This window comes from Mercenaria mercenaria, chromosome 4 (genome assembly GCF_021730395.1).
Source record: "Mercenaria mercenaria strain notata chromosome 4, MADL_Memer_1, whole genome shotgun sequence".
NCBI lineage: Eukaryota > Metazoa > Mollusca > Bivalvia > Venerida > Veneridae > Mercenaria > Mercenaria mercenaria.
In genome coordinates, this window is record NC_069364.1 from 27,880,801 (window position 1) to 27,903,174 (window position 22,374).

A 22,374-nucleotide genomic window follows, 5' to 3' on the forward strand; every position below is an offset into this window, starting at 1 on the left:
CCAAAACAAACAAACAAACAAAAAATAAAAGCATCTAGAATGATTTGCCAAAAATACTAACTAATATTGTATTATTTGTAGTAAAAATGAGTCAAACCAAAGATCCTTTGGATGCTGATGATTGTGATTTGCAGAGAGAAAGTAACTGCAACTGCAGGTTGCAAAATCTGTTGATGATTTCTAGTTTGGGTTGAACTTTTTGAGTTTCATAAAGCAAGTGCTACATAGGAGATTTTACTTTGGTTGTTGTACAAGTAATGAAGATATTATATATAATTTTCTCAAAATTTGCCTTTTTTTTAAGGGATTATCTGCCCTTGAGAGGAGTTAATTATTATAAAGATTTTACTATGTTAAATAAATACTTTAGTATTGAATGGTGTGTTCATCTCTGTATCATTTAAGATTTGACCAATTAATGTCCTAATTTGGCTTTTGTTTTGGTTCTTTTGTATATAATTGCTTGTAGGAACGAAACAATGTACAGCTCTAGATAACAATTTTTTGGCAGTATTATTTTGATCTTATGTATGATAGGGGAATAATTTAGTCCAAACGTCAGGGGTAAATTAGATAGTTGTTGCAGATATGACAGGGTAATTGATTTTCTAAAGACATTCTTGTGTGTAATTTTAACTTTTTGAAATATTTTCTGAAGGGTTTGGTAAAAGAAAAAAAAAAGTATGTGTAGTAAAGAAGTCCACCTGTTTAGGTAGTGGACCAGTAGTGACAAACAACCGTATCGATTTGTTTGCGTAATTTCAACTTTCTCTGGATAGAATGGAAAGCCTGGTTTTAAAGAATAGAAAGTCATGTTCTTTTGTAAAAGCTACATTAATAGACAATGTTGAAATAGCATGAACATTGTTTCATTTCAGGTCAGCTACTATAAGTGGTTTCTTTCCCATTAATTAATTGAAATTCTTTATAAATGAACTGCTACAGAGCAGCAAAGCAGCAACTTAAAGCAACAAACAAATTTTAGTCTTTCCTATATGGTGGTCACTCCAGCCCTTACCATGCTGGACACGACTGATTCTGCCTTTGCGACCAGTGTAGATCATGATCAGCCTGCACATCCGTGCAGTCTGATCATGATCTGCACTGGTCGCTATTCAGTCAGTATCTTTTTGGTAGACACCCCTTTTTAACAGTCAATGGTACTGTCCAAACTGAAAGATGGACAAGTTCATTATAAAAATTTAGCAGGGTAAGGGCTAGAGAGAGGTTCTACTGTATGACCACAAAGAAACAAAAGAATAAATTTCTACACATACAGGCAGTTGTGTGGTAACAATCCAGGAAATTAAATCATGTATGTAACAAGAACAGGTTATGACAAGCTGTCATTAAATTAGTTTTTTGTCTTTATTGAGTGATTATCACCTGTGTTTTACACTGATCATGTTTCAATGCTTCAATCTTGTCTTATGATGCAGAAAGCTGGCACTTTGATGTTTCATTAAGCTACCTGCAAGCTATCTCCATTGTTTGTGAAGATCCAACCGAAGAATATCTGAACATATGTTTGAGAAACTATGTTAATTGGTTTCAAATTTACGATTTTATTCCTCAATTTGTCATCAATATGATATAAACATGGTGTGAGCGAATTTGGAGAGATAATTTCATGAGTTTTTGGTGGATAAATTACAAAAAAAGAACATGCTTATCCAGCTACTGGTAAAATTTTTGCTTTCTTTGCTAGATTTGAAGTGAATGTGTGGGTGGTATTATGGAAACTAGGTAGAAGCTGGCTTGAAATATTTTATGCTATATTTTCTAATTGGAAAGTATATTCTGTGAGTGCAGGAAGTCACTATTACTAGATTTGTTTTGTTTTATTTGGTTTAGATTCACATGAACACAATTATAGATCATATAAAGACCTCAGGTGCCCCTCAGAGCATTATTTCATCATGGGCAGGCACCTGGGTAAACGCCACTTCAGTAAGCCACTGTAGGCTTACTTACATGCATCAACGCCCCAAGGGAGCCAACCAGTCGTGAGGGCAGTGATTGAATCATGCCTTAACCACTACGGCCACTGTAGGTCCTCCTTTCCAGATCTGAGTTAACACCCTATTGGTGATGTGTAAACTACAAATTATTTTAGAGGAAAGATGTTTCTTTGTTTGAGAGTAGGTCATATTTTATAGACTACGTTCCATTTGGTCTAGCATGACTGTTGAACTTTCTGTAAAAGTTCTAGAAAGTGGTTTGTGTAATGTAGTGCTTTCCTAAAACAAAATGTTTATGTTAAATTCAAAGCAGGTACTACTGTTTTATAATTAATCTGAAAGGTGATTGATTGAACATACATTATCAAATCTTTTTGCTTATAGAAAAAATACTTCTTGGCACAAAGAAGAGGCGTTATGGCATTTATAATTGTAGACTTCACCTTGTAAACATACAGTTTCTTATGTTTTGTTATAGTCGTAAATATCGTTATTGTTTTACAGATGTATGACTGGCTTCCGGTCGTCGTTGCTAAAAAATCTAAATTGTGTATGATTTTGCTCTCATTGTTTGATTGAGACGCCTTCTCACTCCTTCGATGTTTAAATAAGTCCTTCATTGATGACCCAGTAACATCCGGTTCATGCAAATTCTTGCTGTTCGAAAATCAATAGAAATTGTTGAATCTATCTCCAGATTGGGTGGTGTAACAGTTTTTGGTAGCTTATCTGAATTTTGCGGTCTCATAGCTCATAAGTTGGAGTAAATTCAATACATGTGTATAATTTATAATTGAAGGAGAAGACGGAAAATTTGTGTGTCTGGATATATTGACTTTTTCTTGTTTGCTTTTTCAGAGGTTTGATGTTTTGAATTTTATATCCTTTATTGGATTGTACTGCAGTTCAATATTTATTTTGTGATTTTATTACGGAATTGTTAAAGTTTATATGATTTTTCTGTGTTGCTAATTCTCTTTATCCTGTAAAATGTAAAGGATTTATTGAAGTGAATTGTCAAAAAAAGTTTACATTTTGGAATGTAGCAAAATAGGAAGATAATTACACTTGCGGTATTGATTACTTCTTGAGTGTGGTAGTAGGAAGTTCAAGCTTGTTGACTAGCAGACTAGCTAAATTTGTAAATCTTTGTTCCTCTATGTTTATGCCTGTTTTGGAAAAATGTTCACTGGGTAATGATTTCTCCTAAATGGTTGTTTCATGTGGGGATGTTAATCATTTCTTGCTGTACACTAGTTAAAAGTGGCCTTATACTGTAAAGAATTACGTTAAAAAAACTCAGCTGATGAAAAGGTTCCAGTCACTCCAGCTGGAGTGCAGGGGTTCGAACCCGGCTCTGGATGCAACATCACACATACTAAACCATTAGAAGAAGTAGGAAGCAATTCAAATAAACTTCCAGCTTTCTTCACAGTCCGTTAAACTAAATGTAAATATTTGTAAAAACTTAACAATAGTGTATAAAGATGTTGAGAGATGTATAAATGTACAGAATTTATGCAGTAATAATTTATTGCCATGATTCATAAAGCTCCTATTGTGCAGTGCAGTTTTACACGCGTTGATTAAATTATTACATCATTTGTTGCGACAATTCAACTATTCATTACAGTGATAAGTAGGAGGGGGATTTGAAACGTTTTTATTTCTCGTAAATAAATATTTTTATGTATATGTTAATAAAGTTTCTTTGATAGCATCACTTTGAACCGCAAGGAGTTGAAGTGAAATTCTAAATGGAATGCATATAAAATTAATGGATTTAAATAATATTTAATTGGTAAGTACGAAAATGAAGTGAAATAAACATTGATTTTGATGTCATTCTATTTCCGTATCTTGGTAGAGTTTATTGCACGCTAAATCGTGAACATCATCATTATTTGTATGAATAATTTCTATAAAAGAAGAATTTAATTGGAGTTATGATAGCATGGAATGTAAATTTGCTGAAAATGTAAAAGTTGCACCACTGAATCCATGAAGCAGCTCAAAATATAAAAAAAAAATGTTGCTCTTTTAGCCCTGCAAATGCATCCTCCAAAAAGTATATGCAATTGCTCAAAAAAAATATGTTGACTATTATATACAATAGCACAAAAATATGTTTACCTCCGTTTTGAAGATTGCACAGTTAATGTATGACATGGATATTTCAGGGAGACGGCCAGAGGGAAAGAGGGATCTACATCAAGTCTGTTGTACCAGAGGGCGCTGCTGCTATTGTAAGTATAAGACCTGCATATGACTAACTGATTAGATAATATACATGATGGTTTTTAGTGGAAAGTGTGATTTGCAAATTAAAACAGTCATGAATATTCATGATTGAAAAGCACATTATTGCTACTGGCATGAGAGCAGTCCCCATACAAAAATCATACAAATACTATGCTGGAAATGTTAAAGCAGGACTATAGTAAAATGTGGCTAGTAAAAGAGCTTTGGTGTTCCATCGGATGAGTTTTCGAGAATGACTCCTTTCCGTGCAATTCAGGCCCAATAAGGGTCATAACTTACACATTTTAACTTTTCAGCATAAATGGCATGCCTGTTTTCATGTATATAAATCGAGACCTATTATAGACGAATAAAGTATCTCATTATAATACTGCGCGGTTAGCTTAGCAAATCTGGCTATTACAATACCTTGCCTGAAACAGCATCCTAGCATGCCCATGTTAGACAATAATTAATTGTAATCATATAATATAAACCTACTCATGTTTGAACTTAGAATTTAAAGTTTACATATACGTTAAAAAAAATACGAATCGAACAGTAATCAAGAAAACATATTTTGTGAAAAATACCAAAAAAATGTGAAATAGAATTGTGAAGCGGCAGCGTACTATGTCTGGACTGATCTCTTGCAAGTACAGTACAAGATTCTTTGTCACAAGATGCTAATAATCAGCTTGTGCATTACACAGAAATGAATATTAAAGGATGGTCAATCACATTTAGAGTTATTCTGGATCTTCTGCACAGCACAGTGTTTTAACTTACTTGGTAAATATTCTGTTGCAATAAGTGTGAAATAAAGTCATAGCAAAAAACCAGTCTTACATAAGAAAGTAGATTTCCTACTAAACTAGTAATTAGACTTCAATTATGAAAATTTGTAACTTGAGATTTATATAAAGTCAGCAACTTATACAAAAGCTGGTATTTTTGGTTGAGATGCTGTACAATATCAATAAATGTTTGACTCTAGATTACTTTCATACAAGTGTGACAAGAGTTCAAACAAAAGATGTCAATTTTAACTCTGTAGATATGCGTCTGATGATTATTCTCCAACTCTGATCATTGGGGAAGTTGTGGGCAGCAGAACTGGGACAGAATTATGAGCCACACAAGGATAATACATGAAACATTTGTTGAACTTGTGTGGTTCTTAAGTTATAGTTTTCTTGCCTCTTGAAAATTTCATATCAATTTTTAATGATTCATAATTTTACCCATGCTTTGATAAATACAGAATGCATTAAATATAAATTACCTGAGTTGACTGATTTAATAATTTACTCAACTGTGAATACAAGTGCACATGATGTTTGATAATTACTTTAAATGTTGATATGTATGATTAAAAACTACACTATCTCTGTGTGGTAACCAGGATAAGTGAACAAGCAAATTTTGCATAAATGTACTACAATTCTAGTTTTCCATTGGGTAACCGTGATAATTATATTAAATTGAATTCAAAAGAATTCAGGTACCAAAGAAAAAGCTGATTTATATGCATAATAATCAGTATGGTTTCCGATTAATATCTGATTCAATAACACCAAAAACAAAAAGCAACAACAAAAAAAATATACTGTGAAAACTTGGAAACTGATTATTATTCTTTGGAGTTTTAGAATTGTATTTACGTACTTTTAAGGAGAAATTAGGGAGTATAAATTGGCACTTTAAAGATCAGCATAATGCCTTAAGCACTTATTGGTTCTATGCATTAATAGGAAAAATGTTAAAGATCTATATTGGAGTACTATAACAAAAATATATACATGGTCTGCGAGTCTGACTTAATGCAAAACCGCTATTACAAATACCTCTGCCCTGACCAGGCATCTCTATGCATGCTCATGTAAACAGATACCCCCATCAGCGATAATATAAAAACCTACTCATGTTGTGAATCTTAGAATTTTTAAAGTTATACATATACCTATAAAAAAAACGAACTGAACAGTAATCAAGAAAACATGCATCTGTTTGATGATAAACTATCACCAGTAAACAAAATGTGAAAATAAAGCATTTAGGGAGAGTAAACAGCGATAACTACTGTCTGGGGACTGTTCTCTTGCAAGTACAGTTAGCACTGATTGCTTTGTCACAAGGGAATGCTAAGTTATCCAGGGCTTTGTGCGATTTACACAGAAATATGTATATATTTATAAGGAAAAAAAGGTCAAGTATATTGCTAGAGTCCTATTGCTGGAGTCTTCAGTGCACCAGCAAGCAGTGTTTAACTGTACTTGGGTTAAATGTTTTGTGTGCAATAAAGCTGTGAAATAGAAGTCGTGCAAAAATAACCAGTCTACAGTAACAGAAAAAAGAGATTTCAGTACACCAAACTTAGTAATTCAGACTTCAGAATCTACTGAAATTGTCAGATTGATGAATTTATTAAGTCAGGCAACTTGATACACTACAAGATGGATATTTTTTAGTGGAGATGCCTGTTAAAATATCAATAGAAGTTTGACCTCTCAGATTACTTTCTCAATACAAGTGTGCACACAAGGTTGGAAATATTTTTTCTCTGTAGATATTGCGTCTTGAGTGATTTGTCCTCCACCTCTGATACATGTGGGGAAGTTGTCAGTTACTTGGGCAAGTCAGTACTGGGTACAGAATTTATGAGCCCACACAAAAAATTATTCACTGAAGCAATTTGATTGACTTGTGGTGGGGTCTTATAAGTTACTAGTTTTCTTTTGCCTCTTGAAAATTTCATATATCAAATGTTTTCACATGATTCGATAATTTTACACCATGCTTTGATTAAAAATACAAGAATGCATTAAATACTTAAAATTACCTGCAGTTGACTTGATTTAATAATTTTACCTCAAATCTTGATTGAAATTTACAAAAGTGCACATGATGTTTTGAAATTACCTTTAATCAGGTTGATGATTGGTATTGATTATGCAAATCTTACACTAGATCTCACCTGTCAGTCGTTAACGTAAGGTCATACACTGACGAACAAGCAAAATTTGCATTAAATGTACTACGATTTCCTGTTTTCCCATTGGGTAACCAGAATAATTTATTTTAAATTTGAATTCAAAAGAATTTGAGGAGTACACAAAGAAAAAGCCTTGAGTATTTTATATTTGAATTATTTAACTCGGTATGGTTTCTCTTCAATAACACACAAAAAAAAACAAAACAGCAACAACAAAAAAAATAACTTGAAATACTTGGAAAATGATTAATTTATTCTTTTGGTTTTATGATTTGTATTTACGTAATGTTTAAAGGAGAAGAATTGGGAAGTAAATTGGCCTGAAAGATCAGCATGATGCCCTTTTAAGAACTTATAAGAATGAGGTTCTTTATGCATGCCACATAGGTGTAAAAATAGTCTCATGATCTCCTTCTATTGGGAGGTATTATAAACAAAGAATTTGATTATATCATTTGGTTGTTTACGAGCTGGTAATGATGTTAAGAAGCAAAAACTCACAGTTAAACAAACCGTTGTTTGTTTAATATACTGATGATTAAAATGTTAAACATGAAAGCCCAGAATATGAAACTTTAGGATTTATCGTTATACTAAGAAAATGAAAATTTCTCTGAGACCAGGAAAAACATTAGAGTTCATTACAGCCTCTCATCTATGAATGTATAGGTTTAAACACCCCAGGAGTCCATTAAAGCCTCTCATCCTTGAGGGTGTAGGTTCAGACACCACAGTTCATTACAGCCTCTCATCCTTCAGTGTATAGGTTCAGACACCACAGAAGTTACATTCTCTCATCTTGGCAGTTAGAGGTTCAGACATTACAGGAGTTCATTGCAGCCTCTCATCCTTAAGGTTCTAGGTCCAGACATGATTAGAAATAATTATAGCCTCCAATCTAGGAGGTCATAGATTCAGACACTGCGTGATTTGCTTGCAGCCTCTCGGAGGTCATAGGTTCAAACACTAATGGAGATCATTACAGCCTCTCATCTTGAGGGGTGTAGGTTCAGACACTGTGGGAGTTCATTACAGCCTCTCATCTTGAGGGTTGTAGGTTCAGACACGGGTGTGTGTGTGGGGGGGGGGGGGGTCATTACAGCCTCTCATCTTGAGGGTTGTAGGTTCAGACACTGTGGGAGTTCATTACAGCCTCTCATCTTGAGGGTTGCAGGTTCAGACACTGTGGGAGTTCATTACAGCCTCTCATCTTGAGAGTTGTAGGTTCAGACACTGTGGGAGTTCATTACAGCCTCTCATCTTGAGAGTTGTAGGTTCAGACACGGGTGGTGTGGGGGGTGGGGGGGGGGGGGTCATTACAGCCTCTCATCTTGAGGGTTGTAGGTTCAGACACTGTGGGAGTTCATTACAGCCTCTCATCTTGAGGGTTGCAGGTTCAGACACTGTGGGAGTTCATTACAGCCTCTCATCTTGAGGGTTGCAGGTTCAGACACTGTGGGAGTTCATTACAGCCTCTCATCTTGAGGGTTGCAGGTTCAGACACTGTGTGGGGGGGGGGGGGAGTTCATTACAGCCTCTCATCTTGAGGGTTGTAGGTTCAGACACTGGGGGAGTTCATTACAGCCTCTCATCTTGAGGGTTGTAGGTTCAGACACTGTGGGAGTTCATTACAGCCTCTCATCTTGAGAGTTGTAGGTTCAGACACTGGAGGGGGGGGGGGGGGGGTGGTCATTACAGCCTCTCATCTTGAGGGTTGTAGGTTCAGACACTGTGGGAGATCATTACAGCCTCTCATCCTGGAGTTTCTAGGTTCAGACACAGCTCAGAGCCATTACAGCCTCTCATCCTGAGGGTCACAGGTTCAAACACTCTATGAGTTACAGCCTCTCATCTTGCAGGTCATAGGATTGGACTACCACTCGTAAGACACCTCCACAGGTCATTCCATCAAGATTTTGCTATCAAAAATCATACATATCCCACTACTATTTTATGATGAATAGATGTTGTAAAGTGAAAGCAAATAAAAAAAAAATTGATAGGTAGTCAAAAATTGACTTGTATTGAAAGTTTTCCAGTTATTTCATGGTTTAAAACACATCACTTACAATGTTTACAATCTTAGTTTCCATGAAAGTTTATCATGTTGTTGAAAATGAAAATAGGATTGTTTACCAGAACAGAATGTATGGAATGCAAAATTTTTTAGGAGTTAACAAAGATGAAAATAGCTTAGGCCACCTTGCCTGACCACAGAATAATGTCAAAATTGCGGTAAAATTTTCTTTTATAAAGAGTATTTCTGCCGTAATAATAATGCTATTTAAAGATTATATCTAAAACAGTGTAAATATTGACTCAGGGGTACAACTTTTGTACAAAAAAGGAATTTATGCTTACGTAATTCCATATTTGGCGATAAGTCGATAAATAATTTACATTTAATAGTTGGGTTATTGAAGTGAATAGCTGAAGTTGTTTTCTGTTTTGCGGGATAAATAATTTTTACATGAAGCAAATTTTGGATTATTTACTAAAGGTGTTAAATTCCCAGACAAAGTGTGTGCCAGGTAATTTGACATGTGAGATCATAAGATATGGCATTGCTGTAAGGACTTTAATCATCTACATTTTTAGATCTGTGGAAAACATATAAATCTTCAAAGACCCTATCTCTGAGTTTTAAATTTTCAGAAAGGCCATTATAGAATTGGCTTTTAATATGTTAGATTGGAGAAGAATGTTAGAGTGTTTTGGTTCTTTGAATATGACACATCATTACTTGTTGAATAAAGTTTTCAATATTTACTGTTGATTCCGTTGAGAATTCAGCAGTTCGTTGACCAAGTGGACCCAAAGTAGATGCTAAATGACGTTCATTGTGTTGTTGCTCTGGATAAAGATAGATATGGATCTGAGGTTACAAAACTTGAATTTGGAGACCAGTCTCAGAGTGTAGCCTTGCTATTGGTCAATTTTGAAATTACGCTCAGAAACAGCCAATCAGATGCTTGAAATTTGAGACTGGTCTCCAAACTCATTTTCATAGCCTTCTTACATTTTGCCACATGCATTTGCACTTTATGTACATTGTATTTCAGTTGAGACATACATGCCATCCTTTTTATTATGCTGTCAGGTGCAGAATAATGGTGTGATACAATTTGAATTATGTTGTTAACATGATGCGTAATTTTCTGTTTGCAGGATGGGAGGTTACAAGCAGGTGATCAGTTACTAGAAGTTGATGGCAAAAGTTTGGTTGGACTAACTCAGGAAAAGTATGTTCATTTGATAATACTATAAAAATCATTAAAATTTGTTGGCATGAAATTTGGCGGTTGTGGCAAAAACAGTTATTTTGAGGGGATTTCAGCTTTTAACAAAACGTTTGAGAATTTCCTGATTTTAATGGGATTTAAATTTTTAGATTGATGCAACGGCGAAATTTACAGAAATGGATCCACCACGAATGTTATTGATTTAAGAGTATTAACATGAATTTAATAGGAATGTTGCATTTTATCTATTTTTGTTATTTTATTGACACGGAAGATGATTTGAGTCTTTGTGATATGCTACGTTGTTTTTTAGCACACCTGAGCATGAAGTGCTTAAAGGTGAGCTTTTGTGATCGCCCTGTGTCCGTCGTCAGTCGTCGTCCGTCTTCGGTCGTCCGTCGTCAACAATTTGACTGTTAACACACTAGAGGTCACAATTTTGGCCCAAACTTAATGAAACTTTGTCAGAATGTTACCCTCAATGAAATCTTGGATGAGTTCAATATTGGGTCATCTGGGGTCAAAAACTAGGTCACCAGGTCAAATCAAAGGAAAACCTTGTTATCACTCTAAAGGTCACAATTTTGGCCCAATCTTAATGAAACTTGGTCAGAATGTTACCCTTAATAAAATCTTGGACGAGTTCGATATTGGGTCATCTGGGGTCAAAAACTAGGTCACTAGGTCAAATCAAGGAAAACCTTGTTAACACTCTAGAGGCCACATTTATGACTATCTTCGTGAAACTTGGTCAGAATGTTAATATTAATGATCTCAAGGTCCAGTTTGAATCTGGGTCATGTAGGATCAAAAACTAGGTCACCAGGTCAAATCAAAGGAAAAGCTAGTTTACACTGTAGAGGCCAAGCTTATGACCATATCTTAATGAAACTTGGTCTGTATGTTAATCTTGATTATCTATAGGTCCAGTTCAGATCTGGGTCAAGTGTGGTCAAAAACTAGGTCACTAGGTCAAATCAAAGGGAAAGCTTGTTAGCACTCTAGAGGCCACATTTATGACTGTATCTTCACGAAACATAGTCAGAATGTTAATCTTGATGATCTATAGGTCAGGTTTGAATCTGGGTCATGTAGGGTCAAAAACTAGGTCACCAGGTCAAATCAAAGGAAAAGCTATTAACACTTTAGAGGCCACATTTATGACCATATGTTAATGAAACTTGGACAGAATGTTAATCTTGATGATATTTAGGTCAATATGTCAGGTGAGCGATACAGGGCCTTCATGGCCCTCTTGTTTTTGTTTGCCTTAACAGATTTTTTCAAGACAGAACTTTGGTCAGAATACTTGTGAAATGTACTTCATAAGGATCAGATCTTTTTGTTTAACTTTCTAAGCTGTAAATTTCTGCTGTATGTCTTATCAGGCATGTTAAAAATGAAAAATTATCTTTTCAAGATTTATTATCAAGAAATAATGTCCTTGATTACTCATCCTTGTTTACAATCCTTGTTTTTACTTTGAAAAAAAAATATATGGAAGTTTGTGGGCTATTTTTGGTACAGAAACTAAACACATATGTAAATTGCAAGATGATAAATGCAAGGTTAAAACTTAACAAGTTATTCACTATCTTGCCAGCTTTTCTTGAACATTTAGCTGTGTAAGTGGGGAAAATAACTTTGATAGGGGATTCCTTTGCCATGATATATTTGAAGGATCTCTGCCATAAACAATTATACCAATAGCCTATTACACAAATTCTTGAGTGGTTAAAGAAATTTGGGACAAATATTTTTGTCAGTTACTTTAAAATAATATGATTTTGCAGGCTTTAGGCCGTAACAGCTGAATTTTGGAGACATGAATTCATGGAGATAAAATAAGTGGAAAAGTATTCCAAATTTTGAATGTATATGTGTTGGTAGACATGGTCATAGAATCCTATGTAGTTATAATGCTGCACAAACAATAACAATTTTGCCCTTGGTCGAAATTTAAAAATGCCTGAAGTAAGACTGCTTATACAAAACGTGAATCGTGTATTCCATATGTCTTATTTATTTAATTGTTCACTTCAGAAATATGAGTCCTCTTTATTTAATCATTACATTGTTTATTACAGAGCTGCAGAGCTTATGACCAGGACTGGTCACACAGTTACATTGAAGGTTGCTAAACAAGGTGCCATTTATCACGGTCTAGCTACACTGCTCAGTCAACCATCACCCATCATGCAGAGAGGTAGGCAAACGTTGGCTTTTTGTAAAGTTTTCTGCATTAACACCTTCTGTCCTAACCTTGAGAGTAAATGAGCTGTCATAACCTTGAAAGTGAGAGTTGTTCTGTTTAGAAAGAGTTTATAGCCTGTATTGTAGATGTACAAGGCATGAAATATTTGGATATAAATTAGGTAGACCTCAGTCTTCTACGGAGAAAATTTTATCAAGAGGTTTTTTTTTCCTGCTACTGTTGGTCTTGTTTCCCTGGGAGCTCAAACAGGTAAAGCTCAGCACTATCAATCTAAAGTGTAAAGCTCAAGATGTAGGTAGCCCGCCCACTTAGCTCAGTAGAGAGATCACAGTTCTTCAGATCAAGGAGTTGTGAGTTCCATTCCCGGGCGAGGCGTATGTTCTCCTTGAAGATTTAAACCTAAAACAAAATAAACAAAATCAATACATGGGCAAGAACATAATCTCCTTAATGATTTGACTGGTAAAAAGTATGTGATATCATTGGACCTTTGTCGCAGATTCATGTAGAATATTGGTCAGTTACATGGGAAGATGAATAAGTAAGTGCTGGTAGGAAATCTGAGTAGGTTAATTGACCGTTTATAAAGTGAAACAGGAATCTGTTGAAGTCGCAATTGAACTAACAAAATGCTCAAGTAACCCAGAATTTCAGACGATCCAAAACTTGAGAAAATATAAGGTAAATAGTAGTAAAGCCATCAATGTTCAAGTATGCAGTGGTTCACTGTATAACAAATGTACTATCGAAAAAATAGTGTTAAAGTAACAAAACAAACAGTTTTCATACTACTTGTTATTAGTACACATTTCATACTATCTTCTTGAAGTACTCTGTCATCTTTGTTAAGATTTTAGAAAATTAAAATCATTTGCAATTTGATCATGTTTAAATGATTTGAGAAAATGTATACAAGTCTGCAGTGAAAAATTACAGAATTTAATCAGCCATAATGGACATGCATAACCTTTCAAGAATCATTTTAAAACTTGTAAGTCTGTTCAAAATGAGACATGCAATAATTTGAAGTGGGATATAGAGTATTGGCCTCAGACTTGAAGCAGACTTGTAGGTGTGAATACGGTATCTGAAATCCTTGTTTGAGTAAAAAGGCGAAATACCTCTGTTCACTTTGTCTGCATACAGTACATGACACGCTTGTGTTTACGTTACACAATAGGAATGTAAAAGCATGTGGTGTTACATGATTGATTGCATAATTATGATGACATTGCACATTGCAAATTTTCTGTTTAAATTGAACTGATATATAGAACTAACTGAAGATACTTTGATGAATCATTTGAAGACATTGAATTGTGTGTGATAATTGTTATAATTTTACTATACACTTATATAACTGCAGTGGTAGACCTGAAGTGGTTATGAGTAGGAATAAATCTATATTGCAGGAGGGCGTAGCTTGAGTGTCAGTATAGGTTTAGGAGTGCTGATAATTACTTACGGAATGTCATTGCCGTTTAATGAGTTGTTTATTATATACCAAAACACTATAACAATTACTCCATTACTTGAATTAGTTAATCATAAAAGATACTAACGTTAAGGAATTTTTTATCACGACAGCACAGGGTGAAATGACATCACTCGTCCATGGCAGGTCAATAACTAGTTATAATGCCCCCTTCCAGTTATATGGCCTTGGTTACAGGACTTTTTCCACAACAGTTTTGTTGCTATTTATAGTAAGGTATGTAATAAAGTTGGATATTGCTGTGTAATTTTAGGGCCTTAAATTTAAATGTTTTCTAATTTCAGCTTCTCCACAGAAGACTCCTATGACTCCAAGTAAACAGCGTCCTGGAGAGGAGGGGCCACCTCCCTATAATGGCATGCCTGAAAATGACCGCAGACCAGGCATGCAGAAAGACTCGCGCACCCTTCCAAGAGACATGAGAGGTCAAGGACTAAGGGGACCTGATAGTCGGTCTTCACCAGCACTTAACAGTATGTATCCAGTTTGTATTACTCTTCTCTGAGGGGTAGGTACAAAATGCACTGCACAATAGGATGGTTATAGTCCTTGCTTTCAAGTGGTCTGGCAGACATTTTTTGGTTGAATTATTTTTCAAATTTTTTCGATAACTGTCACCCACATGTTACAAGCACTATGACTAGAAACAATTTTGCACACTATTTCGCCTTACTGGCACTTATTTAAATGTTTGTGCTATTGTATATTGATTTCAGCTGATTCCAAGTCAAGACGCAGAAAGTCGTCTTTCAAACGAGAGCGGCGCAACACTTGGCATACTGGCATTGTTCCCGAAATCATAAAAACGGCAGAGATACGCGACAGGCGTGCTTGGGCTGAATGTACTTTTCCTGGTGCCAGGCTTGGGCGTAAAAAGCCTGCAAACTACCAGTCAAGAGTGGAGATAGAAAAATTAAAAACTTTAGTTCCTATTAAAGTTCTGAAGCAGAAAGTTGAACAATGCGAATTAAGGGATTACAGGGCAAAAGCAGAGAAATTGACACCAAAGGGAGAGTATTTTGGCATGAACAATTTCCACAGGTCTTTGTCAGTGGCTAGTTACTTCAGTCGTGGAACATTATACAGTTACCCAAAGAAAGTGAACACACCCTCGTTGCATGAACTAGTATCAGCAGAAGACGGGGTCTCTGAGGATGACGTGTTTGAGAGTGGATTCAGTACTAGTCGATCAGAGTCAGGATTGTATGACACTCCATCAAGCCGGCAGTCTAAAAGTGACTCAGAACTAACTAGACGATGGCTTTTGAGTAAAGATGTCACTTATAATAATGAAACGTCCAAAACTAGTCAAAATGATAAAAGTAATTTATACAACAAGAATAAGTCTGTGTGCAGTGAAACCAGGAATTTGTACACTGTGAAATTATTAATATTTTGGGACTAATGGCATTTTTTGTGGTTGAGTCAGTTTTTAAATCCCAACAAACTAGTAAAATTCCCATTCATTTTAATCATTGAATTTATATCCCAGTAAATTAACCATTTTGGTCCAAACTTAAAATTTCATGTCCATGAAATTAATATATCTCCATTTGAGTAAACTATGTGTTTTTGGCATAATAAAACATGACTGTTACTGGTACCTTTGATACCTATAACTGTTATCTTGATTGATTTTTATTTAGCATTTCTATACTATGAAAAAATAATTTTCATGGGGGACAATAATTATTTATATCTTTCTGCAAAACAAATCCCAAAGAATATACAAAATTCATAGTTTTTCTAATCACATTGAAATTTACAAATTTAACTTCCTCATGAAATAGCTGTTTTGCCCCAACCCTAAAAAAAAGTATATTTACAAAATTATATAATTTCTTAAATACATGTACATCTTCAGTCATCATATTGGTAAATTGTCGAATTCTATTGTCAAAGACCAAACAGAAATTAATTTAATTTAGTGTTTACTTTTTAAAGGGTTAATATAAATGTATTTATAAGATATAGATAAGGACATTTCAATGATTTACATATATGTGCAAAATGTCATTAAGATTTTGAATAAATTTTTAAATCATTCTACACAAGGTATCATATAGTTTAGAATATTTTAATCATAAGTTTGTTTTCTTAACCCTTAGCCTGCTGCAGGCGAATTTAACAGCCTTTGCAAACAGCTTGGAACCAGATCAGACGCCGATTAAATCGGCGTCTGATCAGGTTCCAAGCTGTTTGCTACTCTGACAATATTTCTTCCAATTTTGGAGCAAATTGAATGAACTTTACAATTTTAGCAGACGACATTTCCAGCAGACGACAATTTATCTAGCATGCTAACGGTTAATTACCAGTATTGTATTGAACATTTTGTTCTTTTTGTTCCCAGGTGATCAGCCAATGTCTGCTGCTGAAAGGTTACGAGTACAACCTGCCGGTCATCAACAACCACATCCACATGGCCACTTCAACAGACGTGATAATCGTGACATGATGGATAAATCAAAATCTATACCAAATCTACACATGGACAATTCTTTCGACGGTCGCCCCGATCAGGGAATGATGCGACCGGCCCAGAGTGTAAGTGCATTACAGCGCAATCAGAACCCTCACGCAGACTATTACAATCAGCCTCACTCGCTGGAAGATTCCAGAAGTCACGATTATGAAAATCAACCTATCGACCCAAGAATTAGGGATCAAAACAGAGGATATCCAAATACTAATCAACCGTCACCTGGAATGCAATACAACCGTCCCCCTATGCATCAGTCACCTGCAAGAACTTCGCAGAACTTCGAAAGACCACAATCGCAGTTTATTGCTCCACATGAACGACCAGAGTTAGTGAATGGACGTCCAAAGTCAGAGGAGATAAGTCCTGAAAAACTGAGAAACTGGCAAGATATGGATCGTAGCCAAGGTTCTCCTCATGACAGTTTCGAAAATAGAGTACCTAACTATAGCAATATAAGACCGCAACCTAATTATGCAAATCAAGGTGAGATTAGAAAAATGGACATGGGGAATCAGTCAAAACAGCCAAACTTTTACGAAAATACATTGCCGAGGCAACAGGAACCGACACCTCCATTCCAGCAGCTGAGACGGCCAGAAGAAGATAAGTCTAAACCAGCTCCTGCACCGAAACCGTCAGTTGCACCAAAACCGAATCAACCGTTGGTACATCCGGCTGAGATTCCAAGATCAGAGATTGATAATCGGCAGACGCAGCCACATTTCTACAATCCTCAGTTGAGAGACAAACCAGGTTATCAGCAGGCATCACAAGGTTTCAATACTTCACCCAACTCTCAGAGTCATTACCAGAATACAAGCTTCCATGATGGTCGTGCAGATTTTAGAAACAAACATTTATCTGGAGGTAATGACATGCATAAAAGCCCTAATATGTCAGCTCCTATGCATGAAATTCCACCGGAGTTGCCCCCACCGCCTTCAATGGAAGAAATGCATGATGAAGAATTACCTCCCCTGCCCCCACCTCCAGTTATGGATTATAGACTTGAACAAAAAATACGAGAGGAGCAAAATAGATTATTACAACAGCCTCCCTCTGACCCAAGTTACAGTAATCTTCCTCCACAGAATAGCAGAAATCAGCCATTTTCCACTTCATCAATGATGCGGGATCCCAGGTCAGCAACTCAGCCTGGGAACCAGTCTCTTCCACCCCACTCTGCTGGTTACCAGCCTCCAATGAGTTCTGGTTATCAGCCTCAACATCCAACTGGATACCAGCCACCACATTCAGCTGGTTTCCAGTCTCAGCAGCCACAGTCATTGCCAGTACAGTCATCAGGATACCAGCCTAACCATGACTACCAGAACATCAACTATCCGAATAGAAGTATGGAACACAGTCCATCTTCTCAACCCCCACAACAACAACAACAACAAAATCTTTATGAATCGTATGACCCAAGAAAACAGCAATCAAACTATAGGCCGCCAATACATACACAGATTAAAGATCAGCGTGAATCAATATTATCGCCATGGCAAAGAGAGGAGAAGGAAAAACAACAAAAAGAACAGGAAGAAGGAATGAACCGTATACGTGAGATGGAGATTGCTGAGCTGGAATCAAGACCACATCGAACACCGCAAGAGGAAGAACGGCTACGTAAACTGAGACTCGATGCAGAATTCAATCGCAGATTACAGGAGGTACAGAACAAAGATGAGGAAGAGGATTCTGATGATGACAGATTTGTAAGTAGCAGTCAAATGTATTCTTTGATAGTGCATTAATGTAATATATAAAATTGCTATTTGTGCATATCTTATTTAGAGGGTTTAATGCAATAAGGGCGTATCTACATATAGTTATTATATGTAGATACGCCCTTATTGCGTTGAACCCTCGAAAATTTTGTTAGTCCCCTACTGGTTGAAAACCAGTTTCGGGGACTATAGGAATGCGCTTTTCCATCCGTCCGTCCGTCCGTCCGTCCGTCCGCAATTTCGTGTCCGGTCCATAACTGTCATCCATGAAGGGATTTTAATATTACTTGGCACAAATGTTCCCCATGATGAGACGACGTGTCATGCGCAAAACCTGGACCCCTAGCTCAAAGGTCAAGGTCACAATTTGAGGTCAAAGGTCAACAGGGCTTTTTTCCTGTCCGGTCCATAACTCTCCCATCCATGAAGGGATTTTAATATTACTTGGCATAAATGTTCCCTTTGATGAGACGACGTGTCATGCGCAAAACCCGGACCCCTAGCTCAAAGGTCAAGGTAACAGTTGGAGGTCAAAGGTCAACAGGGCTTTTTTCCTGTCTGGTCCATAACTCTCCCATCCATGAAGAGATTTTAATATTACCTGGCACAAATGTTCCCCATGAGAAGACGTCGTGTCATGCGCAAAACCTAGACACCTAGCTTAAAGGTCAAGGTCACAATTTGAGGTCAAAGGTCAACAAGGCTTTTTTCCTGTCCGGTCCATAACTCTCCCATCTATGAAGGGATTTTATTATTACTTGGCACAAATGTACCTCATAATAAGACGATGTGTCATGCACAACTTTCAAACCCCTAGCTCAAAGGTCAAGGTCACACTTAGCAGTCAAATGTTAACATAGCATGAACAGGGTCTGTTTCGTGTCCGGTCCATAACTCTGACATTCATTAAGGAATTTTAATATCACTTAGCACAAGTGTTCCCCATGATGAGATGACGTGTCGTGCGCAAATCCCAGACCCCTAGCTCAAAGGTCAAGGTCACAATTGGGGGTCAAAGGTCAATAAGGTTTTTTCCCTGTCCGATCCAGAACTCTGTCATCCATCAAGGGATTACAATATTACTTGGCATAAATGTTTCCCATGATGAGACGACGTGTCATGCGCAACACCCAGTACCCTAGCTTAAAGGTCAAGGTCACACTTTGAGATCAAAGGTCAAGAGGATTTTTTTCCTGTCCGGTCTATAACTTTGTCATGCAAAGCAGGATTTAGATATCAGTTGGCACAAATATTCCCCTGGATGAGACAACATGTCATGTGCAAGAACCAGGTCCCTAGGTCTAAGGTCAAGGTCATATTTAGAGGTCAAAGGTCAAATTCAAGAATGACTTTGTACGGAACATTTCTTCTTCATGCATGGAGGGATTTTGATGTAACTTGGACCAAATGTTCACCACCATGAGGCACCCTTGTTTTTAGAATTACGTCCCTTTGTTGTTACTATAAATAGATTTTATTGTAACTTTTTTATTACTGGCGGTAGAGAAAAATCGAGACCACTTTTCTGTGGTACAGCATGCATGTTACATCCAATTTTTAGGTGTATTTTGACCTATCTCTACCTGGTAAAGAGTTTCTTGTGGACTTATATTATATAGATTTTTTTTTTTTTTTTTTTTTTTTTTTTTTTTTAAAGATTAATTTCCCTTTGTTGTTACTATAAATAACTTACATGATAACATTTTTATAATCAGCCAAAAAAATTCAATATGAAAACAAACTATAGGTTTTTATATATATAAATTTTAATCCAAGTGTTTTGTTATAGCATATTGTATATATAGTACAATATTGTTTATACAACATTGACAGATATCAGTTCATTATGTTATACTGCAGTAGAGAAAATTAGGTGCCTTCCAGTAGGGGACTTTGTATTGCATGGCAATACTTCATTCACTTGTTTTTTTTACCCTAAAAGATTTGTGTATGTATTTATGAGTGAATCAGATTTCATTTCTGATTTTCTTTTCAAGAAGTTGTCATTTTCTTTTCCTAAAGGAGAACAAGTTTGTTCTAATACAGAATCTAGGAACTCTAGTACAGTTCAGTACATAAACGAATTTTTATCTCTTGAAGTTATTACAGTACTCTGTATTGAATTATAAATAATTGTGGGTTTGTTGATTTCGTTATGTCAATCCACAAAAAAAGAGTTCTAAATATATTTCAAGTTATTTAGTTTAAAAACGTGCCATTTAGTAGCATTGTAATACTTTTAGTAACAATTTTGATAGTAGTGACTATTGTCATAGAAGGTAAAATTTTATGTGACTGGATTCAAATTAACTTGCAGGTGAGTACACGTGTCTCGGTGCAAGGCTTGCAGGAGGACCTTGTGAAAAGTCGTATGAAGATGCAAGAGTTGGAACAGAAACGACAGTATGAGGACATGGAGAAAGAAAAGGATCGAATGCAAAGGTAATTAACTACATGTGGGAGTGATCTGTAATGCTTTATTCTACATATATTATTTGCACTTTTTAGCATTTTAAGTTCATACCATTCTGTACGATACTATTTTGGCTGATACATTTCGTTTTTCACTTCACTATATTTCTTTTCATATTGGTGTAAGAAATAAATTTCAGTTTTGAAAGAAATGCTGGGTATGTGCAAAAATATGTTTGTATTAAAAATATTTATCTTGCTTCCTTATATATACTTCAGATTTGCATGATATTAAAAATAAAGATGGTATATAGAGAATGTAGTAATCTGATATAGTAATTTGTGAATGAAAGATATAGAATTGATATAATGCAGTGGTGTATTGAAAAAAAAACACATGGAAAATTGTATACAATGCAGCGTATACTAAAAAAACTGTTGGAAATTGTGAACAGTGCAGGGGTATATTGAAAAAATATCAATGAAAAATTGTATACAATGCAGGGGTATATTGAAAAATAAGCAGCCACCTCCTATAGCGGAGAAACCAGAAGTGGAAGCCCCTCCTGTATCAGTGAAGAATGTTTCACAAGGGTATAATCATATTGCATTGCAGTAAAGCACAGGGCCTAGGGAATTCATAGCATTTCTAGATGTGGCTTTAGTTTGGTTTCAGGCTTTCAAGTTGGTTATGGAATATTTTGTTACTTGGGGTAGTTCAGTTGCAAAGATTGTGTTCATGTTGGCAAGACTTTAAAAAACTTACACTGAGAGCCATTTTTTAGAAATATTTGCAGGATATTTTTTTGCATTTGGTAGTAATTGTTTTTGCAAAAATGAATCCTAGCATTTATTGTTCTATAAGTTTATTAAATTGTGTTGTCGCAAATGTTCTACTACTGCCAGTTTCAAATATAGCAAATTTTTAGCCTTTGCGAAAATATCTGGTTTTACAGTATACAAAAATAATGAATTGTTAAAACACAGAGTGTACTTACTTCCCAGTGCATCAATGTGCAGCTTTCCCGAAAATCTAGATGGCTTTATAGACATTAAGCTTTTGATATTTTCAAGACTTAGTAGCAGTAGTTAGCTTATATATTCGGAATTTTGGAATTTGCATGCTGTAGATGGGTGTAAGTTTAAATAACATAGAAGTACGGTTTGTGACGGAGGATAGTTTTTACAAGTATTTGATTTCCGCCCATCCTGTGCCTATCAAAGACATGAAAGATAAATTCAGGAATTTCAGCTTTAGATCATTTCTTGTGTATTACAGGTGTGAGGAAATGCACTTTGCAAAACACTAGACTTGACTTAAGCATATTATTCTTAGTATTTCCACCTTTGCACCAAGCTTACTGCTTTGTTGATACATTTTTGTCTTTCCCCCATAATTTGGGTGGGGTGTGGGTTTACCCTTTTCTGTACATTCATTGGTTCATCCATCCAAAGTTGTAGCCTTCATATCCTCAAAAAAAAAAAAAATGAAATTGACTTGAAGTCATTAATAATCATAGGAATGTACAGCATGTAAAGTTGTGCACCTGGGGTTTTGTTTGTGATTTCACTCTGCCAGACCAAAGTCATGGCCCTTG

General features: G+C 35.8%; 1 protein-coding gene across 5 annotated transcripts in view; it reads left to right on the forward strand.

Moving 5' to 3' along the window:
* Nucleotides 1-22,374, forward strand: part of LOC123552781 (afadin-like) — an 89,605-nt gene that overhangs the window by 57,683 nt on the left and 9,548 nt on the right. For 2 of the 5 annotated variants that reach the window (XM_053540830.1, XM_053540831.1), the window contains 8 exons: nt 4,142-4,207; nt 10,366-10,439; nt 12,527-12,645; nt 14,434-14,622; nt 14,866-15,417; nt 16,503-18,352; nt 20,682-20,806; nt 21,281-21,370. In XM_053540830.1, coding sequence (XP_053396805.1) covers nt 4,142-4,207; nt 10,366-10,439; nt 12,527-12,645; nt 14,434-14,622; nt 14,866-15,417; nt 16,503-18,352; nt 20,682-20,806; nt 21,281-21,370 — 3,065 coding nt within the window. The remainder of the gene's footprint in view (nt 1-4,141; nt 4,208-10,365; nt 10,440-12,526; nt 12,646-14,433; nt 14,623-14,865; nt 15,418-16,502; nt 18,353-20,681; nt 20,807-21,280; nt 21,371-22,374) is intronic. The other 3 variants (XM_053540832.1, XM_053540834.1, XM_053540833.1) reach the window with 2 other exon arrangements.